Genomic DNA, 22,358 nt, shown 5'->3' with positions numbered 1-22,358 from the left:
TTCTGGCTAGGCGATTTGGTGCCTTTAGATCGTGAGTTCGAGGCCCGGTCAGTGCACGAGTCAAAAAGTTGTCTTCCTTCCTCATTTGTGTTACTATGTTATATATATACATATATTGTAGATTAAGTGTCTTAACTTGTAATTGTGATCATTGGGTTATTCAATTATATTGTTTATGAAATTAAACAAAATATTATATATTCCTGCTCCTTTCAAGTAAAGTTATTCGTTGGTTGTATTCATGTAACTCGGTTTTCTCTGAATAGTTAAGGCATGAGTATCCTAGCATCAAAAAATCAGCAAAAACAATGTACACTTGCAAGAAAAATAGAATCTTTCATCCCATTGGGAATGAGATGGGGATCTCAACCTTAGGGAGGAAGTTTCTTAAGTTAACATACACTTGGAGGCTTGCCGAGTGTGTGGCAGCTTAAAGGGACTATTACCTTAGATTTCAACCTCAGGAATTGAAGAATTCGGCCTATGAATAATAAGATATATCAATAATTAAGCGATACCCGAGGGTTTTATTTTTTTTCTCTTATCCTGTTTACCCTCTTATATAAATTGACGTTAAAACAATGCAAGAAAATGTTGACAAGATGGTATTGTTGCTGTGACATCATAAATATTTGAGAAAAAGCAAAGAGCATGTGTAGCTTATAAGTAACAAGTATTGCAACAGCAATACAAAGTCCCCTGCCTGACCTAGGAGTGCACCTATTTATTTCTCATTTCTTTTTAACTACATGTTATACTGATAATGTATACCAAGTTTAGTTAAAATCGGAGTAGTACTTTAGAAGGAGTTGTCCGGACAACTATTGCGTGACAGACAGATGGAAGGACGGACGGAGGGTAAACCTATAGTCCCCCCCCCCCGTTTTTCAAACGGCAGGGGAATAATAAGCAAGTAATGTAAGATTGTGGATACTGTAGTGAAATATATTTGTTAGAATTTCTTCTAATTACAGTGGATAGGGGCTAGCTTTGTTACAAGACATACACTTATTTCTGGATAAATACTGGTAAGAGATTCCAGTTATTCACTGAAGTGTATAAACAGGGTTTCAAGGTTCCACAGCCAGTCCTAATGCAGTGTTGACTCTGTCAATCAGATCAGACTTCTTGTCTTTTGACTTGTGTTGTATTCCTTTGTCTTTCAACCATGCAATCAGAGTGGCAGCATTAGCCTTTTGTAGCTTAAACAACAAAAATGACATTTCAATAACAGTTTGATAAGATTAATTTTGATATATCTACCGTAAATATGAAAAGAAAATTGATATATAATTGAATATAATTTATTTTACTTTATACAAATTAATAAACTTGTTGAATTAAAGGGCCCCAGGATGTGGAATGTGAAATGACTACTAATCCTGAAGAATCAATGAGCTTTTTCTTACTGTGCTGATTCTGATAAGTAAACTCCCACCCTTATATTCTCAAGGTTTATTAATGAAAACTTGGGCCATAGATTGCTTGCTCAGGCACAATTGTACGTATGGCTTTTTTCTCACTCACTTGGGATTTTTGTCTAATTTTAGTAAGAAAATTTGTGAATTGGGAAAGATTTTTTCTAATCTTACATATACAAAATGTATTCTGTTATATTTTTTTAGGCAATATTTTGGGAATTTTACTCATATTAATATAATAGAGGACTTTTTCTCACTGGTTTTGGATGGTGCCTTTTTGTCTCATTTTGGGAAGAAAATTGGTGTATTGGGACATTATCATTAAACAGGTAAAACAATTTCAAATTTGTTTCAAACTCTGAAATTCTCTGATGATATTCATGGCCTATATTTAACATTCATGACCTATAATTACTCCTGCTATGATAAAACTGGTGTAAAGAAAAGCAAAGCTGCTTTGCATGTGCATACATTACAAATTGTCAGTCACATGAATAAAGCAGGTGATAGGAAAATAGTTGACAGTAAAAATCTACATAAAATTCCACAGCCTCATCCTGTACAAGTTAAGTTTTAAAATACAGTATCTGGTTGTGGTGAATATATTACATGTAGTAATTGGAACTTCCTGAACTCGTTACATGTATATGTTATCCTATCAGTTCAAGACACTGAGGAAAGGGGGGTTGGGGTTTGTCTGAATTCATGGGATACCCTCAAAACAAAAGTATAAATAATGTAGCAAAGTTGACAGTACACTGTGTTGTAAGATAAATCATTAACCATTACCTGGTTTGCTCTTGCAAATAATTCAACATCTAAATTGTCTTGTATCTGAGGTTTTACTCTTGGTTTCTTTGACTTGGGAGTTTCTTCTTCATCCTGAAATTTGAAGATCATGTTTGACTTCAATTGACAGTCACAAGAGGAGGATGTTTTACCTTGATCTTATTACAAGGGTTATAATTTAGAAGTATTCTTAAATTTTCAAAACATTTTTCTTTGTCACAAAATCAACATAACATTAGGCAAGGATCATGCATGATGAGATCTAAGGAATGTACTCAAGGTTTTGCTCAGAAATCTCATTTTCTGAATGTTCTTAAATCCCATCTTTCTCCAAATCCTGAAATTGTCTCATTTACATAATTGACCCAAAGATATAACTGATTGCTTAGGTCTTAGAAATACTCGAATTGCCTTATATTATTAAAGCAGAAATCAATTCATTATAACAAATATTTAAAAAAATGGCTACTCTTTACCCAAGGATGCTTCAGACCAAAATGACCAAATTCTTTTATTCCTTAGTACAGATGAAGGAGGATTTAATGAATGTGTTATATTTCACCTGGTCGGGGCCTATGCCCCTCAGGCCCCCAGGGGTAAGACCTATCACTATATAAAATTGGTTCCCTTTCACCCAACGATGTTTCAAAGACAACACTAGGGAGAGTGGTTGTTCCACTTTAATAGTGGTTGTGGTTGATTAATAATAACGATTTTAAGGAAAAGTTCACAGACAGACATCAACAGACAATGGATGATGGACACAGCACCATTCCATACTAGTAAGCTTACTGGCCCTTTGAGGGCAAGTGAGCTAAAACCAACTTCTTAAGCACAGGTTATCTAGCATGGACAAAAGTAAGTGTTTTAGTTCCCTACCTGCTTCAGCCGTTTTTTAGATACTGTACTAGGAGTTCCTTTGGGAGTCACCTGATGCAGCTTTGGGGTCGAGGGTACAGGTAAGACTGAAATCTGTGGTGTGGATGATGTTCCCATTGGTATTCCTGAGCTTGTCTTTTTGGAGGATATCCACATTGACGAAGACATCAGACTCTGAGGGTGTGTTGTGTGCTGTGATGATTTCCCAGTAAAGTAATCTTTACCACAGCTCACAGATGAAGGTTTGGGTTTAAATGATGGTGTCATGGAAGGCAATGTGGCTGTTTGAGATAAAGCAGAACCATTAACTCTGACTTGTTCAATATTTTCTCTTGAGAGACAAGTGACTCCGGTAGGTGGCTGTTTCTGGAAGTTTTGTATATAAGGTCTTTGGCCAGTACTTGTAGAGAGAGAGGGTGCAACATTTGAGGCAATAGTTCCAATGTTCTTTGGTTTAAACATTGGCACAGTTTTTTGACTGCATGTTGTTGATGATCCAGATGATGTAAAGTAGTTTAATTTTTTACTGCTGGGGCAAGTCTTTGGTGTGAAAGAGGGAACTATGCGCGAGCTAGGTGCAGGAGCTGGCTGACTGGAGCTGTTGACTGGTGCAAGAGTCGGCTGTGAAGACCCTATTGTAAACTTAGAGGAATTGTGACACACTGCCATGGTGGGTCCTGCAGCTGATGTGGAAAAGACATCACAATGGAGATTATTCCCCGATTGAGGTCTGTCGAGCATTGGAAGATCATTCCTCTCATTTCTACATTGAAATATTTTATCATTGTCCTCTTGTTGAGCTGGGACCTGGCTCTGTGAATCCCCGGCACGGTTATGGACAGTCTGGGACCAAGTGACTTGGGCAGCACTGCATGTTTTGTTAAGCATGATCTCCATTTCCTCCTTGCTACGGTAAACTATTTTCTGACTTGATCTGTTTGATAGATTTGGAGTCTGTTTGGACATCTGATAAAAGAAAATACAATTTTGCAGTACCATATTCAGCTTTAAAGAAGTGCAACTGCCTCTATAAGTGCACCCCTGCTTTTTTTCGAGGAAAAGAGGATGGGTGTACTAATTGAAATATGAATAGTTCCTTACTTCACTGATCTGCCAGTATAATGTTCAGTCTTTTAACCAGAGACATATACAGTATATAGATTTTTTCCCCTGCATAAAGGTATGAATGTGAGAAAACAGCTAATTTTCCTTCCAGATTTTACATGGAAGGTTTTCCCAGTAAAAGTTTTTATCAAGTGCACGTCTATGTTTTTGTGAGTGTACAGTGTGCTTGTTAGGTCGATTTTGTTTGTTTGTTGTTGGATTTATAGCCCCTTATTAGCAGTCAGGGTCATTTTGAGGTGGGATATCCTTGTAGTAGTTGGTGACTACCTTACTGAACATTTGGTTTGGTTTGGTTTATTTTGTTTAACGTCCTATTAACAGCCAGGATCATTTAAGGACATGCCAGGTTTTTTTACTTACTGAACAACATATAGGAGGCACATTGTATGACATTCAGAACAATTACGGTAAAATGTCTTGCCCAATAACACAACCACAACAGAACAGACTGGCCTGATTTTTTTTAACACAAACCGACACTGGTAGGATCGAGTGTCGAACCACGTTCCTCAGATCATCACCTGGGATTATGTGGCCAACACTCTAACCAACTGAGGTGTCATGGCCCCATAGGTCGAACAATGTAGTATTGTACCAAAGTCACATGAAAAAAAAAGCAAATTCAAATATATGAAATCAGTACAGAAGGCCTATTTTGCCAAATAATAAATTAAACTACATCAAGGTGCTGTATTTTCTTTCTAGAAATCAACAGCGATAATTTAAGGACAAATGAAATTTGGAAATCCATATGGGAATCCAGAAAGATATCAAACAGGGTCTGAATAGATACCAAAATATAGGAAGGGATGTAGATACATTAACAGCGTACCTTAATCAATCTGGTAAAATTTGGATATATTTGCTAACTTTGAAAAAATATCAAATACATGTACATGTAAAAACATATTCTAAACCAGTGTCGTTATTCTTCAGGATTTATAGACATTGGATGTAGGATGTTCAGCTTATCTATAAACTTTACATCAGAATCTATAAAATAAGTTATGACATCCATTTGTTTGTCCCAGGACACACAGCTCAAGACAACAACATTTTTCCCCTTGTTCTCATCACTACAAAGTGTCCAAATGAAAGAGATTCATTGCTCTGATTTATATAAAACTTTACCTGTAGGTTAGGAGGTGGAATTAACTCTAGAATTGGGTACTTGGCCTTCGACTGTAGGCGGAGAGGGCTCCCACAAATACTGGACATCTTGCTCTGTATGCCTTGGAGAAAAGCTGTGAGTATAGGTTTTGGATCCACACGTGGAACCCTTTGGATGTTACTGGCTCTTAGACAAACTTCTGGATATGTGGAGGATTAGGGTCAAGGATAACTCTGGTACCAGTGTGAAAGAACATGGATGACATACGTTTCAGTTGAGTGCCCCAGCAGAAATCAAAGCTGGTCTCTGGAATGATATTACCATTTACACAGCTTTACCTCCTAAACCAAAGAAGCTACTCCCTTAGCAGAGACCATATTTAACACTATGAACAGACATGGACCCACATTTAAAAAATTTTTTTATTTTGTTGATTCATTTTGGTTTTTATAGACTGACTTCATTAAACGAGGATTTTCACTGAGTTGGCATGACCCACGGGTGATTTTAGTGTAGCGTAGTGTTGTACAATCCACCGTGGGTGTTCGAAGATGGTGAATATCCATAAACAAGTGAAATATTACGTATATACTACTGACATATATAGCCATATACCAGGGCTTTTTGCTGATTGAGGATGCACTTTTTATCACATCTGGGAAAGAACTGTAACGAAAAGAAATTTCAGGGCCCAGTTGTTTAAATCAATTAAAACAACTTGGAATGGGGCTATTGATGAATGGCTGGTTTCAAGAAAGGACATGATTATGCAGTTTTAGGGATGTTTCACTGACTTCAAATGTCCCATGAAATTTACCACAGCTAGGGACATAGTAATGAAACTACAGCTATACATTGTCCCAGTAGTCTGAGACTTAATCATCTTGTATAGTGTGACAATATGATAATGAAAGGACTGATTGTAAATTTTGTTGCTTGCATGGACTGATGGAGGGGATATTGAACCTCAAGGATCCCAACATCAGATTGCAAAATTCAGTGGCTATATATATTAAGACATATGTGCATCATTTTGTAACATTGTTACAAATTAATGAATTTCATAGCCTTCTTTTGATTATATACCTGGTTAAACAAATCATCTCCATGGCAACAAAATATATCATAATATGATAGTGAACTTCTTGAATTGACATTTTAAAGCAGAAATTGTTTGGTTTGTTTTTGTTTAACGTCCTATTAACAGAAACTAATAATTAATATTAAGCAGAAACCAATCAAAATCTGAAAATAGTAAAAGGAAAAAAAAATTCTTAATTACCTTCTTGACAATATAATTACTGTCTATTAAATTAATCTATGATTCTTAGCTTTATGTTTTTTGCATTGTTTTTGGAATGTTACTGGTTTAGCCATGAATACACTTTCTAAAGTAATTCATATTTTAAAGATTTTTGACAAAAATCTAGGAATTCTGTTATCAAAGCAATCATAGCTATGTCACGGAAGGCATTTAAATCATTTTAAGGTATGTACATTTCTACAAAATTTCCTTTTAGGAAAGATATTGGCGTGTACTAAAAATGTGTCAAATGAAGGATATGTAAAAATTCTTCCTCCAAGAGGTCGAAAATGAACCTGGTAGTAAATGACTCCATCGTCTGAGTCTGGCAGACGATAACCATACTGAAATCAGAGAGAAAACGTTCATAAATGATTGCAATAACATAAGAAAGTAATATATAAAACACACATCTAAATCTTGGTGTTAATACATTCTGCCCATAAAGCCATTAGCACACACGCATAAGTTATGTATTAAGTTGTTTTCATTTGCAAATATCAATGGAATAGGAAATAAAGTAAAAATATTTGATTTTTTAAATTGCAATTTTTGTATATCTTGTTGAGACATAAGTGACACTACACAATCTTGCCTAGTTAAATGAAACTTACAGTGTTTTTCCAATGTCTTTTGAGGTCCTTGTATGACTTGAATGGCCCGTTTTGTGGTAAAGTTCTAGTTACGCCGACAACTTTTCCTTTCTTCATGCTGAAATAATAGAAAATATTTAAAAACTCAGACAATTAATCTAAAGTACTTTAACTTATATTGAATTTCATCACAGTCAAAGATAGGATGAACAATCAAAAACAGTTTTAATGTACAATTTAACTTAAAGTATCTGAAAAATACAATAAGAAAAGTATCAGTCCGTGTATTAAAGCATTATGAATAGAATGTAGGTCACGTAACACTAGTTTCCCTATTATTCACATCAATGGCTTGTACATATATAAGATCTTTGATGAGATTTCATTTCATGTGAGATTTTTTTACAGGTTTTAAAATCAAAATGTTGAGGACAAAACTATTTTCAATTGATGACATAATGTCATTGTCCATATTAGATATGTCTCAATAGATTTCTGACTGTTGCAGCCAAAGAAAAAACTAGAGTATATTACATAACATACATTTTTTTTTTTTTTTGTATATATCGTGGCTTTTTCTGAGGGCTAAATTTCTGGGGCCGTTAATGGGCGCCATTCCCAATTGGAATTATTTCATTTTAACGCCAAATTCCCAAAATTTGCAGTTTACTCTTGAAAAAATCTTTCCCAATTCACCAATTTTCTTCCCAAAATGAGACAAAAAGGACCCTTCCCAAACCAGTGAGAAAAAGCCTGGGTCTGTTAGTCATAGTTTAAAAAAAGTGCAATTTTGCATGTCTGAGAGAAGACATCATGGGAGAAAGCTTTGAATATATCATGGGTGTCCAACCAAGGACGCGAGAGTTGACTACAGCTGTGTATACGTACATGTACCACCATACTTACCTTGGGAGCACATGAGACCACGGGGAACCGATTGCACACTCATCTATTTCTGCATGGTGATTCTCCATGAATTCCTTATAACACTTTCCATATATATCCAGGTCTTCAACCTGAAATCAAACATCAGTATTTATATATAGTAACAATACAGAGTTATATGCAAATGAAGCTTAATTATTGATCAGCCCTCCACCTCTGGGTTGCGAGTTCGAAACCTACGTGGGGCAGTTGCCAGGTACTGACTGTAGGCCGGTGATTTTTCTCCGGGTACTCCGGCTTTCCTCCACCTCCAAAACCTGGCACATCCTTGAATGACCCTGGCTGTTAATTGGACGTTAAACAAAATAAACCAAATAAACCAAAAGCTTAATTATGTCTGTAAATCTATAAGGCCCGAAACTGATATATTGGATACAGTTAACTCAGTCTAAATATAACAATCTTAATTTGTACAAACCGTTATTCAGAAATTTCAACATTTGTCAAATGTTCTCACCTGTAGTGGCAGAAACTTAACAGTCGTGGCATCCAGTGAAAAGTACATTTCCCCTTGATTCACTGTTATATCAAGCTCTGTAGAACGAAAATAGAAATGACTTCAATAATTCTAGACAATTTGTGGCATTAAATCTTCAATTATAAAAAGTATCTTAAAGTTTATATCCAAGAAATAAATATTGAATAGTTATGATCATTTTCTTTCATTGCTTAATTTGAAAACATTTTTCTGGCATTTTCAATCTCTGAAGTTTTAACTGAAGTCCAGAGTACCAGGGTATTACATTTAAGTTCCTAAACCATATTGTTTAATACAATATACAGTATTTATCATACATGTATGCTTTGGATATTAACATGCAGTTTTTATACTTACTCACAGCATTAACATATCCATTAGATGTTAAAAAATCTCGACCTGGAAATGAATAAAAAAGAATAATACATATTGATCACTGACTGAAAGGAGATAACTTTAAGAATATGTTTAATTAGATAATCAACATTAGTGAATATCAAATTGTTTCTCCTCCATTTTGTTTGGTGACCTAAAAGGGTGTTTGTGCAACCTGTTTTTCCCCATTTTTTTTCAGGTAGAAATACTTTTATTGCCTAGAACATTCAACCATTCAATAAAGCTATAGGCTGCTGTCAGGGTTAGGACCTGGATTCAGCATTTGTACAAATATGTCCTCTTGCAAGAGGGCTCTCATTCACCAACAAATATTCATTAATCTATTCATTCTGCAGTTCATTCATTCATTCCTTGGAATCATCATAATTTTGTTATGCATTTTTAATTCAGTCTAGTATTTATAATTCTGGAGAACCAAAATACATTTATCCATGTAATTATTCAGGAAATCAATCTCTCTAAATTCATTAATTCTGTAATTCATTCATTGTGATTCATTCTGTAATTCTGTAATTCATTCATTGTGATTCATTCATCCCACATTTCATTCATTCTGCACCTCCATTGTAAATCCATCAAAAATCATACTTATTCAGTTTATCCCAAATTTAGTCACCTCTTACAAATCATGTAATGCTTCATACCTCTTCATGTAGGTGAGCCAAAAACTACTGGGTTGAACAGAACTGAAGGAAAATATTTTGCATTTGACATTTAAAAGATAACTTTTGACAAAGAATGAATACCCTGAATCAACCATTCACCAGTCTTGTTCCAGTTTGGAGCAATCCTAGCCACTAGTGTGTATCTCAGACATGCTTGGTACATGGCAGGGCTCACCAGTGTAGGGCTTGCTGACCTGAAATAGCATGGTCATTGTAAAGTGTTATCAAAATATATTCATAGAATTTGATGTGATGTTACCTATAAGCTGTAAAAGATGCAGACGTCATGAATCCTACAAGATGCTTAAAATTTCCTGTGCATTTTCTCACTTAGTTAAATTCTTTTTCAATTATTGGATATGTTTTGTGCATTATAATACTAGGATGAAAATTCTGCTGGACACAGGATTAAATTAAAGTCATTCTGGCTGCTTTTAATTTGAATGTTTGTGTTATAAATGATAAATTAATATTTACCTCAAGACCAATTTTCTGGAACCGTGACTGTAACCGTCCAGTCTTATAGAGAGATTGCTGTAAAGGCAATTTTTTCACAACTCAATTGTGTATTAGTTGGCCATTGGGGTGTAATAAATGATCCACTTGACCGTGCTCATGATAACTATACATTTCAGGTGCAAACGTTCAACACTTAATTTCCTTGGGTATGGGCATCATTTTGTAGATTTTATGGGTTTTGTGAGGAATTCCAATTATTATAAATTTGGGTTTTTGAACTTGAAGTCTTGTTAGGGCAAATGCTTTACATAAGATCAATAATTAGCTCTATTACTTTTTTTTTTTTTTTTTTTTTATTCTCAGGGACTGATAATTATAGCTCTTATATACGGTAAGCCACACTTCAATCAGAATTCAATTACAATATCTCATGGGATATTATCAAAAAAAAAGAAAAAAAAAATCAATAAAAGGTTATACTCAGGAAACATGAAAGTTCTAAGCTGAGTGTATTTGTCTTCTTTTTATAATTCTCCTTCTGTAGAATTTTCCAAATTTGTATCCAAAAGCACTTCAAAGAATGAAAATGAACAGATTTAAATACAAAAGTTATAACATTACAGTACATTACCTCCATGACAATGTGGAATGCATTGCTGACATCATATGCAGGAGTGGCAATAATGGATGGTTCTGTGAAGATGATTTCTCTGAAAATGCAATCAGTAGAATGGTCACTAGGGAACTGGCATAGGAAATATTTGTATTTCCACTACCCAACTAAATTTACCTGAATATATATCATCATATATATGTGGTCTGTTCTATAGTGTGTCTATCTTCTTTCTCTTTCATTTTTAATGCATGGAGAAAAGTTCTGAAATGTGTGGATTGCCTTATATAACACAAAGTCTTACATCCTTTTCATCTTTAATATTGACAGAACTTTCCCAGTAGGCTGTTAAATAGCCCAAGTTTCCTCTGGCCCTGACACCATGTCTGGTGTACATGGTGTCAGGGCCAGAGGAAACTCAGCTAGCTTTTAAGTAACTTCAAAGCAGTTGGACATTCTATCAATAAAATATAGCCTATTATATTCCAAAAAGAAATACCTTTTTTCAATGTGATTTTATATGGAATAGTTTATGTTCTTATTCAGTTATTGATAGAACGCCTATCTTCTGTCAAACTTCAAACTTTCATTTGAAGTTTAAATTTAATAGGATTTGAAATCTTCAAATAGAATATTTTTGAGCTTGTTTGAAAAGAAATAAATAAACAGAATAATTCGATGAATGTTTTTTAAACATATGCCTACCTGCATTTGAGTATCTGGGGCTGTACAGCAGACGACTGTTGCACGATCTGCTTGCTCAATTTCGCTGTGACCACACAGAGCTCGTTCAGATTGGGTGGTTCAGCAAAAAGAAGAAGTTGTGACGTTGCATTCGGTTTGTCATACATGTCAAAAATACTGTTTGTTGCCACTCGTTATATCTTTTTCCTTAGCGGGTTTACCTGGGTGTTGAAGAAAGCTAATTTCAGAATTCGACATTCCCGGGTTCAATAACTTTTATTTTCGTCTGCTCGTCGGGGTCATTCCCGCGTTTGATTTTCTCATAGAGGCTTGAAAGGAAGTTACAAATGCAAGTGCACGTGCAATTTGTGAATGAGAGCTAGGAACGGACAGTTTGCCGTCTTCGCACTATTTAACGTGCTGTTTATCAACAAGTGAGTAGGCCTAGACCCAACCGAAACGATATACATTCCCAACAAAAATCTACTAATGTGTCTAATACATGCTCTTGAAGCCTCTGTTGGATTAGCGTAGCCGTAGGCCATCCTGGCAATGCCTCAATATGGTTTAGGATCTGTTTGTACTTTCCCTACTGATTATTAACCCTTATTATTTCATTATTTTGGCAAAAGATAAAATTTGTTTTTATAACATACTAAATGTCAAATGCATTTACCGACGATAAAGCTCCTTGTAAAAAAAATCACCCATTTGATGGTTCATGTTGTACATGCATGTATGTCAGGTTGGGGAAAACCATCCACTTGCATAAACTCGGCTATAATCATGTTTTGGAAAACCACCAACTTGCATATGATATGCAACATTGACTATTATATGCCATTTGAGGTGTAGTTTTGTTATTAGAAATAGCCAAATCGCACTAGCGCTTAGGTTAACTTTTAAAAATATTTCGTCTAAGTAGCATTTATATAGTCATGAAGCATCAGACAAATGCAAAAATGAAAATTATTTGCACGTTGGAAAGTAACAAAAAAATGATGCAATACTTCTAGTAGACAAAGCTTTCAATAAACTGTCTTAAGTAAAATATTATTTATCTTGTTGTAAATTAATATACCATTAAATGATGTATTGCAAAATTTACTGTTTAAGTGATTTTGGCTTTTTCTAGTAAAAACAAACCCATACTCCAACTGGCATATAATATGCAAGATGGCAGTTTGCCCTAACCTGTTAAGTACCAAAGTACCAAAAATTGATGCAATACTTCTGGTAGAGTGACATCAAGTTTCTAAATAGCTTATGCTTTCAGTAAACATCTTTTGGTAAAATATTATTACCTTGTAAATTAATGTGACTTTAAATATGTGGCAAAATTTACTCTTTAAGTTGTTTTGGCTATTTTGATAACAAATTCAAATGCTCCAACTGAAGAATAATATGCGGTGAAGTTGGTGGTTTTGCCCAACCTGTACAATTATATACATGTACATTGTAGCTTAAGGTACAGGTTGGGAACTCCCTTTGAAAGTCGAGTCAAGCAGTCTTGATTTTGCAAGACTTCTAAGTTGTATTTTACAATTGAGTGTGCCCAATATGAAACTTAAATTTCCGATTGTGGTTTATTTTTTTGAAAAAAACCCTTCTTTTGTTCATTATAAACAACTTTTGTTTGATAAGCTTTCTGGAGCCTTCAAAATCATCATTTTTCAGAAGGTGTAAAAAACCACGACATTCGTTAAAAACTGTTTGAACGAATATTGTTTGTAATACCCTGCTATCCTGGAAATCAATGTTTATAAAAAAGTAAGTTACAAATTGGTCTTCATTTTTAGCTCACCTGCCCGAAGGGCAAGTGAGCTTATGCCGTGGTGCGGCGTCCGTCGTCCGTCCGGCCGTCCGGCCGTCCGGCGTCAACTTTTTAGCCCACCATCATCAGATGGTGGGCTATTCAAATCGCCCTGCGTCCGTGGTCCGTCGTCCGTCCGTCCCTCCGTCCGTCTGTCCGTCCCTCCGTCCGTAAACAATTCTTGTTATCGCTATTTCTCAGAAAGTACTGAAGGGATCTTTCTCAAATTTCATATGTAGGTTCCCCTTGGTGCCTAGTTATGCATATTGTGTTTTGAGACCAATCTGAAAACAACATGGCCGACAGGCAGCCATCTTGGATTTTGACAATTGAAGTTTGTTATCGCTATTTCTGAGAAAGTACTGAAGGGATCTTTCTCAAATTTCATATGAAGGTTCCCCTTGGTGCCTGGTTATGCATATTGCGATTTGAGACCAATCGGAAAACAACATGGCCGACAGGCAGCCATCTTGGATTTTGACAATTGAAGATTGTTATCGCTATTTCTGAGAAAGTACTGAAGGGATCTTTCTCAAATTTCATATGAAGGTTCCCCTTGGTGCATAGTTATGCATATTGCGTTTTGAGACCAATCGGAAAACAACATGGCCGACAGGCAGCCATCTTGGATTTTGACAATTGAAGTTTGTTATCGCTATTTCTGAGAAAGTGCTGAAGGGATCTTTCTCAAATTTCATATGAAGGTTCCCCTTGGTGCCTAGTTATGCATATTGCGTTTTGAGACCAATCCGAAAACAACATGGCCGACAGGCAGCCATCTTGGATTTTGACAATTGAAGTTTGTTATCGCTATTTCTGAGAAAGTACTTAAGGGATCTTTCTCAAATTTCATATGTAGGTTCCCCTTGGTGCCTAGTTATGCATATTGCGATTTGAAACCAATTGGAAAACAACATGGCCGACAGGCAGCCATCTTGGATTTTGACAATTGAAGTTTGTTATCACAATTTCTGAGAATGTACTGAATGGATCTTTCTGAAATTTCATATGTAGGTTTCCCTTGGTGCCTAGTTATGCATATTGCGTTTTGAGACCAATCTGAAAACAACATGGCCGACAGGCAGCCATTTTGGATTTTGACAATTGAAGTTTGTTATCACTATTTCTGAGAAAGTGTTTAAGGGATCTTTCTCAAATTTCATATGAAGGTTCCACTTGGTGCCTAGTCATGCATATTGCGTTTTGAGACCAATCCGAAAACAACATGGCCGACAGGCAGCCATCTTGGATTTTGACAATTGAAGTTTGTTATCACTATTTCTGAGAAAGTACTGAAGGGATCTTTCTCAAATTTCATATGTAAGTTTCCCTTGGTGCCTAGTTATGCATATTGCATTTTGAGACCAATCTGAAAATAACATGGCCGACAGGCAGCCATCTTGGATTTTGACAATTGAAGTTTGTTATCGCTATTTCTGAGAAAGTACTGAAGGGATCTTTCTCAAATTTCATATGGAGGTTCCCCTTGGTGCCTCGTTATGCTTATTGCATTTTGAGATCAATTGGAAAACAATATGGCCGACAGACCGCCATCTTGGATTTTGACAATTGAAGTTTGTTATCTCTATTTCTCAAAGTACTGAATGGATCTTTCTCAAATTTCATAAGTAGGTTCCCCTTGGTCCCTTGTATTGCATTTTTGGACCAGTCTGTCCTGAAAACAACCTGGCAAACAAACAGCCATTATCGTTAAATCTCAAATTTCTTATATAGCTAGGATTCCCTTGTTTGAAAAGTACTGGAGGGATGTCTCAATTTGCACAGATTAGTAAAATGAAGGGAAAAGTAGAGAAAAGATCAATCTGACATGGAACCTATGAAGATCATTCAATGGTGGGCGCCAAGATCCCTCTGGGATCTCTTGTTCATTTAAACAACTTCTTCTCAATAACCAAGAGGCCCAGGGACTTGATATTGGGCCTGTAGCATGCTGGGGTGAAGGCCTACAAAGTTTGTTCAAATAAATGACCTTCACCTTCATTCAAGGTCACAGGGGTCAAATAGGCTATAATCTTCAAACGACTTCTTCTCAATAACCAAGAGGCCCAGGGACTTGATATTGGGCATGTACCATGCTGGAGTGAAGGGCTACAAAGTTTGTTCAAATAAATGACCTTGACCTTCATTCAAGGTCACATGGGTCAAATAGGCTATAATCTTCAAACGACTTCTTCTCAATTACCAAGAGGCCCAGGGACTTGATATTGGGCCTGTAGCATGCTGGGATGAAGGGCTACAAAGTTTGTTCAAATAAATGACCTTGACCTTCATTCAAGGTCACAGGGGTCAAATAGGCCATAATCTTCAAACAACTTCTTCTCAATAACCAAGAGGCCCAGGGACTTGATATTGGGCCTGTAGCATGCTGGGGTGAAGGGCTACAAAGTTTGTTCAAATAAATGACCTTGACCTACATTCAAGGTCACATGGGTCAAATAGGCTATAATCTTCAAACGACTTCTTCTCAATAACCAAGAGGCCCAGGGACTTGATATTGGGCCTGTAGCATGCTGGAGTGAAGGGCTACAAAGTTTGTTCAAATAAATGACCTTGACCTTCATTCAAGGTCACATGGGTCAAATAGGCCATAATCTTCAAACAACTTCTTCTCAATAACCAAGAGGCCCAGGGACTTGATATTGGGCCTGTAGCATGCTGGGGTGAAGGGCTACAAAGTTTGTTCAAATAAATGACCTTGACCTACATTCAAGGTCACATGGGTCAAATAGGCTATAATCTTCAAACGACTTCTTCTCAATAACCAAGAGGCCCAGGGACTTGATATTGGGCCTGTAGCATGCTGGAGTGAAGGGCTACAAAGTTTGTTCAAATAAATGACCTTGACCTTCATTCAAGGTCACATGGGTCAAATAGGCTATAATCTTCAAACAACTTCTTCTCAATAACCAAGAGGCCCAGGGACTTGATATTGGGCCTGTAGCATGCTGGGGTGAAGGGCTACAAAGTTTGTTCAAATAAATGACCTTGACCTACATTCAAGGTCACATGGGTCAAATAGGCTATAATCTTCAAACGACTTCTTCTCAATAACCAAGAGGCCCAGGGACTTGATATTGGGCCTGTAGCATGCTGGAGTGAAGGGCTACAAAGTTTGTTCAAATAAATGTCCTTGACCTTCATTTAAGGTCACATGGGTCAAATAGGCTATAATCTTCAAATGACTTTTTCTCAATAACCAAGAGGCCCAGGGACTTGATATTGGGCCTGTAATATGCTGGGGTGAAGGGCTACCAATTTTGTTCAAATAAATGACCTTGACCTTCATTCAAGGTCACAGGGGTGAAATTTGCGATAGCCAAGAGCCTCCAAGACCTGATATTAGGCCAATAGAATGCTGGAATGAAGGACTAGAACATTGTATCTTTAGAAATGACCTCATCAACTTCAAAGTTGCTGTAGAGCCAGGTGAGCGATACAGGCCCATTGGGCCTCTTGTTCAAACTTGTAAACATGTATGTTAAATATATATATTGTGTTACTTGTTCTTTTCATTGTTCTGTTGAGATCTGAGTCATGAATGCAGCAGATGAAAGCAAGAGTTTGATTGCTGGCATAGCCTGCAGGCTCCCGAAGTCTAGCAATTTACAGGTAAGTTATAAAGTCAGAATAATCATGTTTAAAGTTTAATGTGGTTTTAGTTAACTTCCCTTTCTGCTCAGTTAAAAGAGGGCAAATTTAACAGTTAAAATCTGATATGGCCATTAGTAGAATTTTTTTAAATCTAAAAAGATATTTTTTGTCAGAAGAAGTATTTCCATTATTCATTTTCACAACAGGCTTAATATTTTTGTATTAATCTTTTAATCTGCCAGATTATCAAAAGACTATTACAGATTTGAATAAAAATTGTTGTGTTAATTGAAGATAATGTTTTATCGCAGTTTTTCTTTGCTCTAGGAATTTTGGGAAAATTTGATTGAAAGTCATGACATGATAGACACAACCCGGTTTCCTGATGGATTGGAGGGTGTTCCACCACGGGCTGGCCTCATTCCTGATATCGACAAATTTGATGCTGGATATTTTGGATTTACAGATGTAGAAGTATATTTCATTAGAATTTATATTACATAATTAATCCGTAAAAAAAACCCTGTCCTCAAATAAGCATTTTTTTTTTATTTTTGGAGAATTATCTATTTTGAAATAGTAAGGTAAAAGTGACCAACAAATCATTATAAGGCCATTCATCGTGAACTTTAAATACTCAAATTTGATATTAGGGGAGGCCCCCTTTCAGGATAAATATGGTAAAAGTGTTTATCATCTACAACAATTGATATATTATGATATTCATCAATTGTGCGATCTGTTCAGATGATATTTCAAAATTTTCTTCTGTTTCTATTGCTGTTTCCTCATCAGGCGGACAACATGAATGTGATGCTTCGACACCTGTTGGAGGTGACATATGAATGTATAGTAGATTCAGGCCTGAAAGAAAAAACCCTTCAGGACAATGTCACTGGACTGTACTTGGCATGTTTTCTGCCCGACACTGACCCCATTGAAACTACGAAATACAGCAAGTCAAAACTATGTAAGTTATCTAACCTTGTTTGTTTCTTACCCAACAATAACCCCATAGATATCATAGCAATTAAAAACTAGGTACGTTACTGACTTTTGTCTTTGTTCCCCTTTTCCCCTGTTATCTAATTTCATTCATTTCATGGCCTTTTCTCACTGGTTTGGGATGGGACCTTTTTGTCTCATTTTGGGAAGAAAATTGGTGATTTGGGAAAGATTTTTTCAGGAGTAAACTGCAAATTTTGGGAATTTGGCTTTAAAATGAAATAATTCCAATTGGGGATGGGGCCCATTAACGGCCCCAGAAAGCCCTCAGAAAAAGCCCTGCATTTGTTGTACACGAAACAATCTCATTTTCTTACCTGAAATTATTATCCAAATTGTCCAGGAAAAATGCTATTACAGTATTAGAATACACTAGCTCCAACACACTAGCTCCACATGAAGGAACTTAAAAATGTCTTGTAAAATTTATCAGTAGGTTCTGAATTTAATCTTGTGAATGTATGTTGATAGTGACTTGATAGTGGTTTGAATAAGGGAGGTATCTTATGCTACAGGTACCACAACTCCACTACTAACTGGCCACATCACCAGCTACTTTGGATGGAAGGGGCCAGCCGTATCGGTGGATACAGCATGTAGTTCCAGCCTCTCGGCCCTGGAAATGGCGGAAACTGACCTCCGAACTGGCCGCTGTCAATTTGCTGTTGTTGCAAGTATGGTGGATTCAACGAAATCTGACTAGTATTATTTATGTTCTTCTCATTTTTAGCCCATCATCATCAGATGGTCGGCTATTGGAAATGCCTTTTGTGGTACGTCGTCTGTTTATAAACAATTCTGGTTATTGCTATTTCTCACATTAGGTCCTTTATGGATCTTTCTCATATTTAATAGGTAGCTTAATCCCTGGTCCCTGGTTGTGCATATTGAATTTTGAGACTGATTAGAAAACCAAATGGCTGACAGATGGCCATTTTTAATTTTGACTGTAGAAGTTTGTTATGAATCTTTCTCAAACAGGAAAATCATTCCGATACACATATTCTTTAATAGTGTGAATTGTGAACACAGAATCTTGTATGTAACAAGCATTTACATTGACTTAAAAAATTATGTAATTGGTCCATAACAAAAAAGGATGTTGCCGTTTGTATTGTCGCTTTTGATTTGCTGATACATGCAGTGGTGTAGTAGTTTCTAGACTCCATCAGTAAATGTTAATTAAATTATAAGGAAGTAAGTATTAGAAAATAGTAAATTGAATTATAAATAATAAGTTTTAACACAAAAAACTGGCGTGTATTCTCATTGTAACTGCCTCACATTCATGGTCTATTTAAATAGTACACTCTGTTTTTTTTGTATTTTATCTCCATAACATAAAAAATATATTCAAGTTAATTTCTTATTATAAAGAGGCATCAACAATTTATTCAGGTGTTAATGTGATCATCAACCCGGTGTACCTACAGCAGATGGCCATCTTGGGCATGCTTAATCCGACGGGTGAGAGTAAGGTGTTTGACAGGGATGCAGGGGGCTACGTCCGAGCTGAAGGAGTGGCAGCTATCATACTTACCAGGTGCTGTTTAACTGATGTATTGTAGAAAGTGTTTCTTTTAAATAAAGCTTGTAGTTGAAGGCTATTAGCAGATATTTAACCTTCTTGTAGAATTTTCAGGATGGACAATATTTTTCTTCCCACTTGCCATCTGTGAAAGAAATTGAAATATTTCTCGTACACATGCTTTATATAGCATGAACATTCCCTGCATGTGTATATATAAAGGTCAGTATTCTGGATTAATCAAGGACAACAAAAATCAAATTTGAATGCAACAAATCTTGCTGATATTCTTATCAATGAAAATTTGTATTATTTAACAAAACTCCTAATTATAATTCATAAACAGCATAAGATCTTAATATTTCATGTTATTACAAAGCATATGTAAAATGTTTTCAAGCTTATGAGGCTTTAAAATATTTCCTTGTAAACTTAACAGCATGTGTTAACAAGAAAAGGAAAAAGTATTTAGATAATAAGGAAGGAATTCTTGGTCAGAACAGCATGTCTTTGTACGTTGTGAGTTTTTAATGTCGGGTCAAGGTTGATGAAGTTTGTAATGACTTGATGCAATGATTATTACAGGCGAGAGACATTATGTAGAAGGATCTATGCGACCCTGGTAGATGTAATGACTAACTGTGATGGATACACACCAGAGGGTATATATATATATTAAGTCTTCAATAGTTTTATGCCTACTCTATTACGTGTACTGTAAACATGGTTATTATCGCGGGGGGTTAATTTCGCGATTTTGATATGTAAACTATACGCGTTGGGGTAACTTTCGATCGATCCACCTTCGTTTGTAGTTCGAGATTATGCAAATTGATATCAAAATAATATGGGGAAAATTTTCGCGATCAAATGGACTCTGTGTAATTAGCGTAAATTTCCCCCTCGCATAAATTTCCATGTTTACAGTACTATGCCCTCGCCATTTTATGTTCATCCATCCGTCCTTTGCATCCCATCTTGTCCCAAATCAATGTCATACTTTGAGAACCCCTGATTCATGTTTTCGTCACGTAATCAATTAAAACAACAAGTTCCTCACCTTGTCTCATTCTGATGGTCATTGATGAAGGTTAAAAGGTCAAAGGTCACCTTGACCAATGACCTGACACGTTGCAGTTATGAACAAAGGCATTTATGTCTTACAGACATTTTCCATTCTAATTTCCTGTGAGTTAATTAATATGTTGAGCTTAAGAAAAATTTCTGAAGTATGAAATTACATCAGGAACGTGTAGACAAGCAATTAATTTTACTATTAAACATTAAAAATAAAAATAAGGAAAGTTCCTGTTATATCAAATTGAAATGAAATGACATGATGAGCATGATAATGATGTATTGGGGTAAACAATATAATCTTTAGCTTATCAGTACTTATGATTATGAAAGTAATAAGAATCATTAAATTTGATCTGGCTATAAACTTGCTATTAAAAGACATTTTAAAATAGATTCCATGCGCTTGTTTCAGGTATTTCGTTCCCCAATGACCTTACCCAGAAGAAGTTGCTACAAGCCATATACAAGAGGGCAGGCGTGGAGAGTGACCAACTTGCTTATATGGAGCTTCACAGCACTGGAACAAAGGTCGGTCAAGGTCACATCAGTGACAGAAATAGTATTGTGAGAAATGTCATGTAGTCAAGGACAAAGCTTTGAGAGAAAAAAGTGTGATGGGTTAAAGGTCAGTCAAGGTCACCTCGATGGCGAAAATAGTGTTGTAGGGTAAGTGTCAGTTAAGGTCAAATCATTGACAGAAGCGTTGTTGTAAATTAAGTTTTGTCCAGGTCATATCAGTTACAGCGATATTGTCTTTGGGTCAAGTTGGTCAAGGTGGTATCAGAAATAAAGTAAAGACCGAGGGTTAAAGGTCAAATCATCGACAGAAATACAGTTGTTTGATGACAATCAGTATAGATAGCATATAGATTTTCATCTTTATGCAAGATAAAGTAATGAGTAATATATTTCCACAGGTGAAAATGGGCCTCGAAAATGAGCTCAGCCAATCAGAGCACCAGCCACGTAACCTCAGGTGAAGATCCGAGGTGCATGGTTGAACGCTCCCTCCCCATGTTAGTTTTTGTTTCTCGGGAAGCTGAGAAAGGGACTGGTCTGTGCTGTCTTGGTTCTGTCCTTTGACACTTTACTATACATGTTCTTAGTGGCATGCAACAAGTGTTCTGTATGTTGTTCAGTGAGGTAGTCACAAACTACTACAAGAGTCTGCCTCAAAATGACCCTGGCTGTTCACGGGGCAAAGAGCCCAGCAAACAAACAAATGGGTGAAATTAAGTTGTAATAGAGATTGTATTTAAGTAAAACATGAACAGCAGCGTGAGTATTTTGTTGTCTGTTCAGCTTCAGTTATTTGAAGCCAGGTCAAAGAAATCACCTTAAAATATAAGGTGACAGAAATGAAAGTTGTTGTGTAGGTCGGAGACAAAGTAGAAGTTGGAGCAGTGACCGATGTTTTGAGTCCAGGACGGAGTACTCCTCTTCCTATTGGATCTGTGAAAGGAAACATGGGACACTCGGAGGCCACAGCAGGTAGGATTGATGCTCCAGGGGTCAGCCTAAGGCAAAATTTAGGAAATTAGGATTTAGGATTAGATTAGGAATCTCATTGAAACTCTCAGAATGTGCTATAATCTATTGGAAAATTCCATCCACTTTCTCTTTGAAATTCTCCCATAACATTAATGACTTGTCCTTTTGGCCCAAATATGTACCAACTAGTTTACTCTCTTTCTTCTCACTCATATCATGCATATATCAGAAAATGTTGTCTGAACAGACTTCAAATTTACAGCCAATGTTGTTCACTATGAATGAAGGGAGGCTACTCTAGGCCAGAGTAAACTCTTTTGCTTCTAAATTTTAAAAATAAAGGCCTGAAGACTAAAACTAAGATCAGT

General features: G+C 36.2%; 3 protein-coding genes across 3 annotated transcripts in view; 1 reads left to right on the top strand and 2 right to left on the bottom strand.

Annotated features, from left to right (window-relative positions):
* Nucleotides 1-948: 948 nt before the first annotated feature.
* LOC117338654 (flocculation protein FLO11-like) lies at nt 949-5,618 on the bottom strand. The gene is made up of 4 exons (XM_033900015.1): nt 5,346-5,618; nt 3,090-4,055; nt 2,211-2,303; nt 949-1,202 (listed from the first exon to the last, which is right to left on the bottom strand). The coding sequence occupies exons 1-4, from the start codon at nt 5,430-5,432 to the stop codon at nt 1,071-1,073; spliced, it is 1,278 nt and encodes a 425-aa protein (XP_033755906.1). The 5' UTR covers nt 5,433-5,618; the 3' UTR covers nt 949-1,070.
* A 1,186-nt stretch (nt 5,619-6,804) lies between these two features.
* On the bottom strand, nt 6,805-11,742 carry LOC117337803 (uncharacterized protein C18orf63-like). The gene is made up of 9 exons (XM_033898921.1): nt 11,483-11,742; nt 10,796-10,874; nt 10,183-10,239; nt 9,787-9,899; nt 9,002-9,043; nt 8,624-8,700; nt 8,128-8,237; nt 7,243-7,339; nt 6,805-6,972 (listed from the first exon to the last, which is right to left on the bottom strand). The coding sequence occupies exons 2-9, from the start codon at nt 10,828-10,830 to the stop codon at nt 6,805-6,807; spliced, it is 699 nt and encodes a 232-aa protein (XP_033754812.1). The 5' UTR covers nt 10,831-10,874; nt 11,483-11,742.
* A 67-nt stretch (nt 11,743-11,809) lies between these two features.
* Nucleotides 11,810-22,358, top strand: part of LOC117338653 (fatty acid synthase-like) — a 64,921-nt gene continuing 54,372 nt past the window's right edge. Inside the window, exons 1-9 of the mRNA XM_033900014.1 lie at nt 11,810-11,895; nt 16,821-16,904; nt 17,214-17,360; nt 17,682-17,856; nt 18,407-18,565; nt 19,290-19,434; nt 20,005-20,081; nt 20,912-21,027; nt 21,876-21,990. Coding sequence (XP_033755905.1) covers nt 16,830-16,904; nt 17,214-17,360; nt 17,682-17,856; nt 18,407-18,565; nt 19,290-19,434; nt 20,005-20,081; nt 20,912-21,027; nt 21,876-21,990 — 1,009 coding nt within the window. The 5' untranslated portion in view covers nt 11,810-11,895; nt 16,821-16,829. The remainder of the gene's footprint in view (nt 11,896-16,820; nt 16,905-17,213; nt 17,361-17,681; nt 17,857-18,406; nt 18,566-19,289; nt 19,435-20,004; nt 20,082-20,911; nt 21,028-21,875; nt 21,991-22,358) is intronic.

This window comes from Pecten maximus, chromosome 11, assembly GCF_902652985.1.
Source record: "Pecten maximus chromosome 11, xPecMax1.1, whole genome shotgun sequence".
NCBI lineage: Eukaryota > Metazoa > Mollusca > Bivalvia > Pectinida > Pectinidae > Pecten > Pecten maximus.
This window is presented reverse-complemented; position numbering and strand designations above follow the sequence as displayed.

Coding starts and splice junctions, on each gene's coding strand:
- LOC117338654 (XM_033900015.1), bottom strand. CDS start 5,432: ATGTCCAGTATTTGTGGGAGCCCTCTCCGCCTACAGTCGAAGGCCAAG. Junction 4,056..5,345: donor TTCCACCTCCTAACCTACAG/GTAAAGTTTTAT, acceptor TTCTTTTATCAG/ATGTCCAAACAGACTCCAAA. Junction 2,304..3,089: donor CTAAAAAACGGCTGAAGCAG/GTAGGGAACTAA, acceptor TTCAAATTTCAG/GATGAAGAAGAAACTCCCAA.
- LOC117337803 (XM_033898921.1), bottom strand. CDS start 10,830: ATGATGTCAGCAATGCATTCCACATTGTCATGGAG. Junction 9,044..9,786: donor TGGTGAATGGTTGATTCAGG/GTATTCATTCTT, acceptor ATTCATTTCCAG/GTCGAGATTTTTTAACATCT. Junction 6,973..7,242: donor AAAGACATTGGAAAAACACT/GTAAGTTTCATT, acceptor CTCTGATTTCAG/TATGGTTATCGTCTGCCAGA.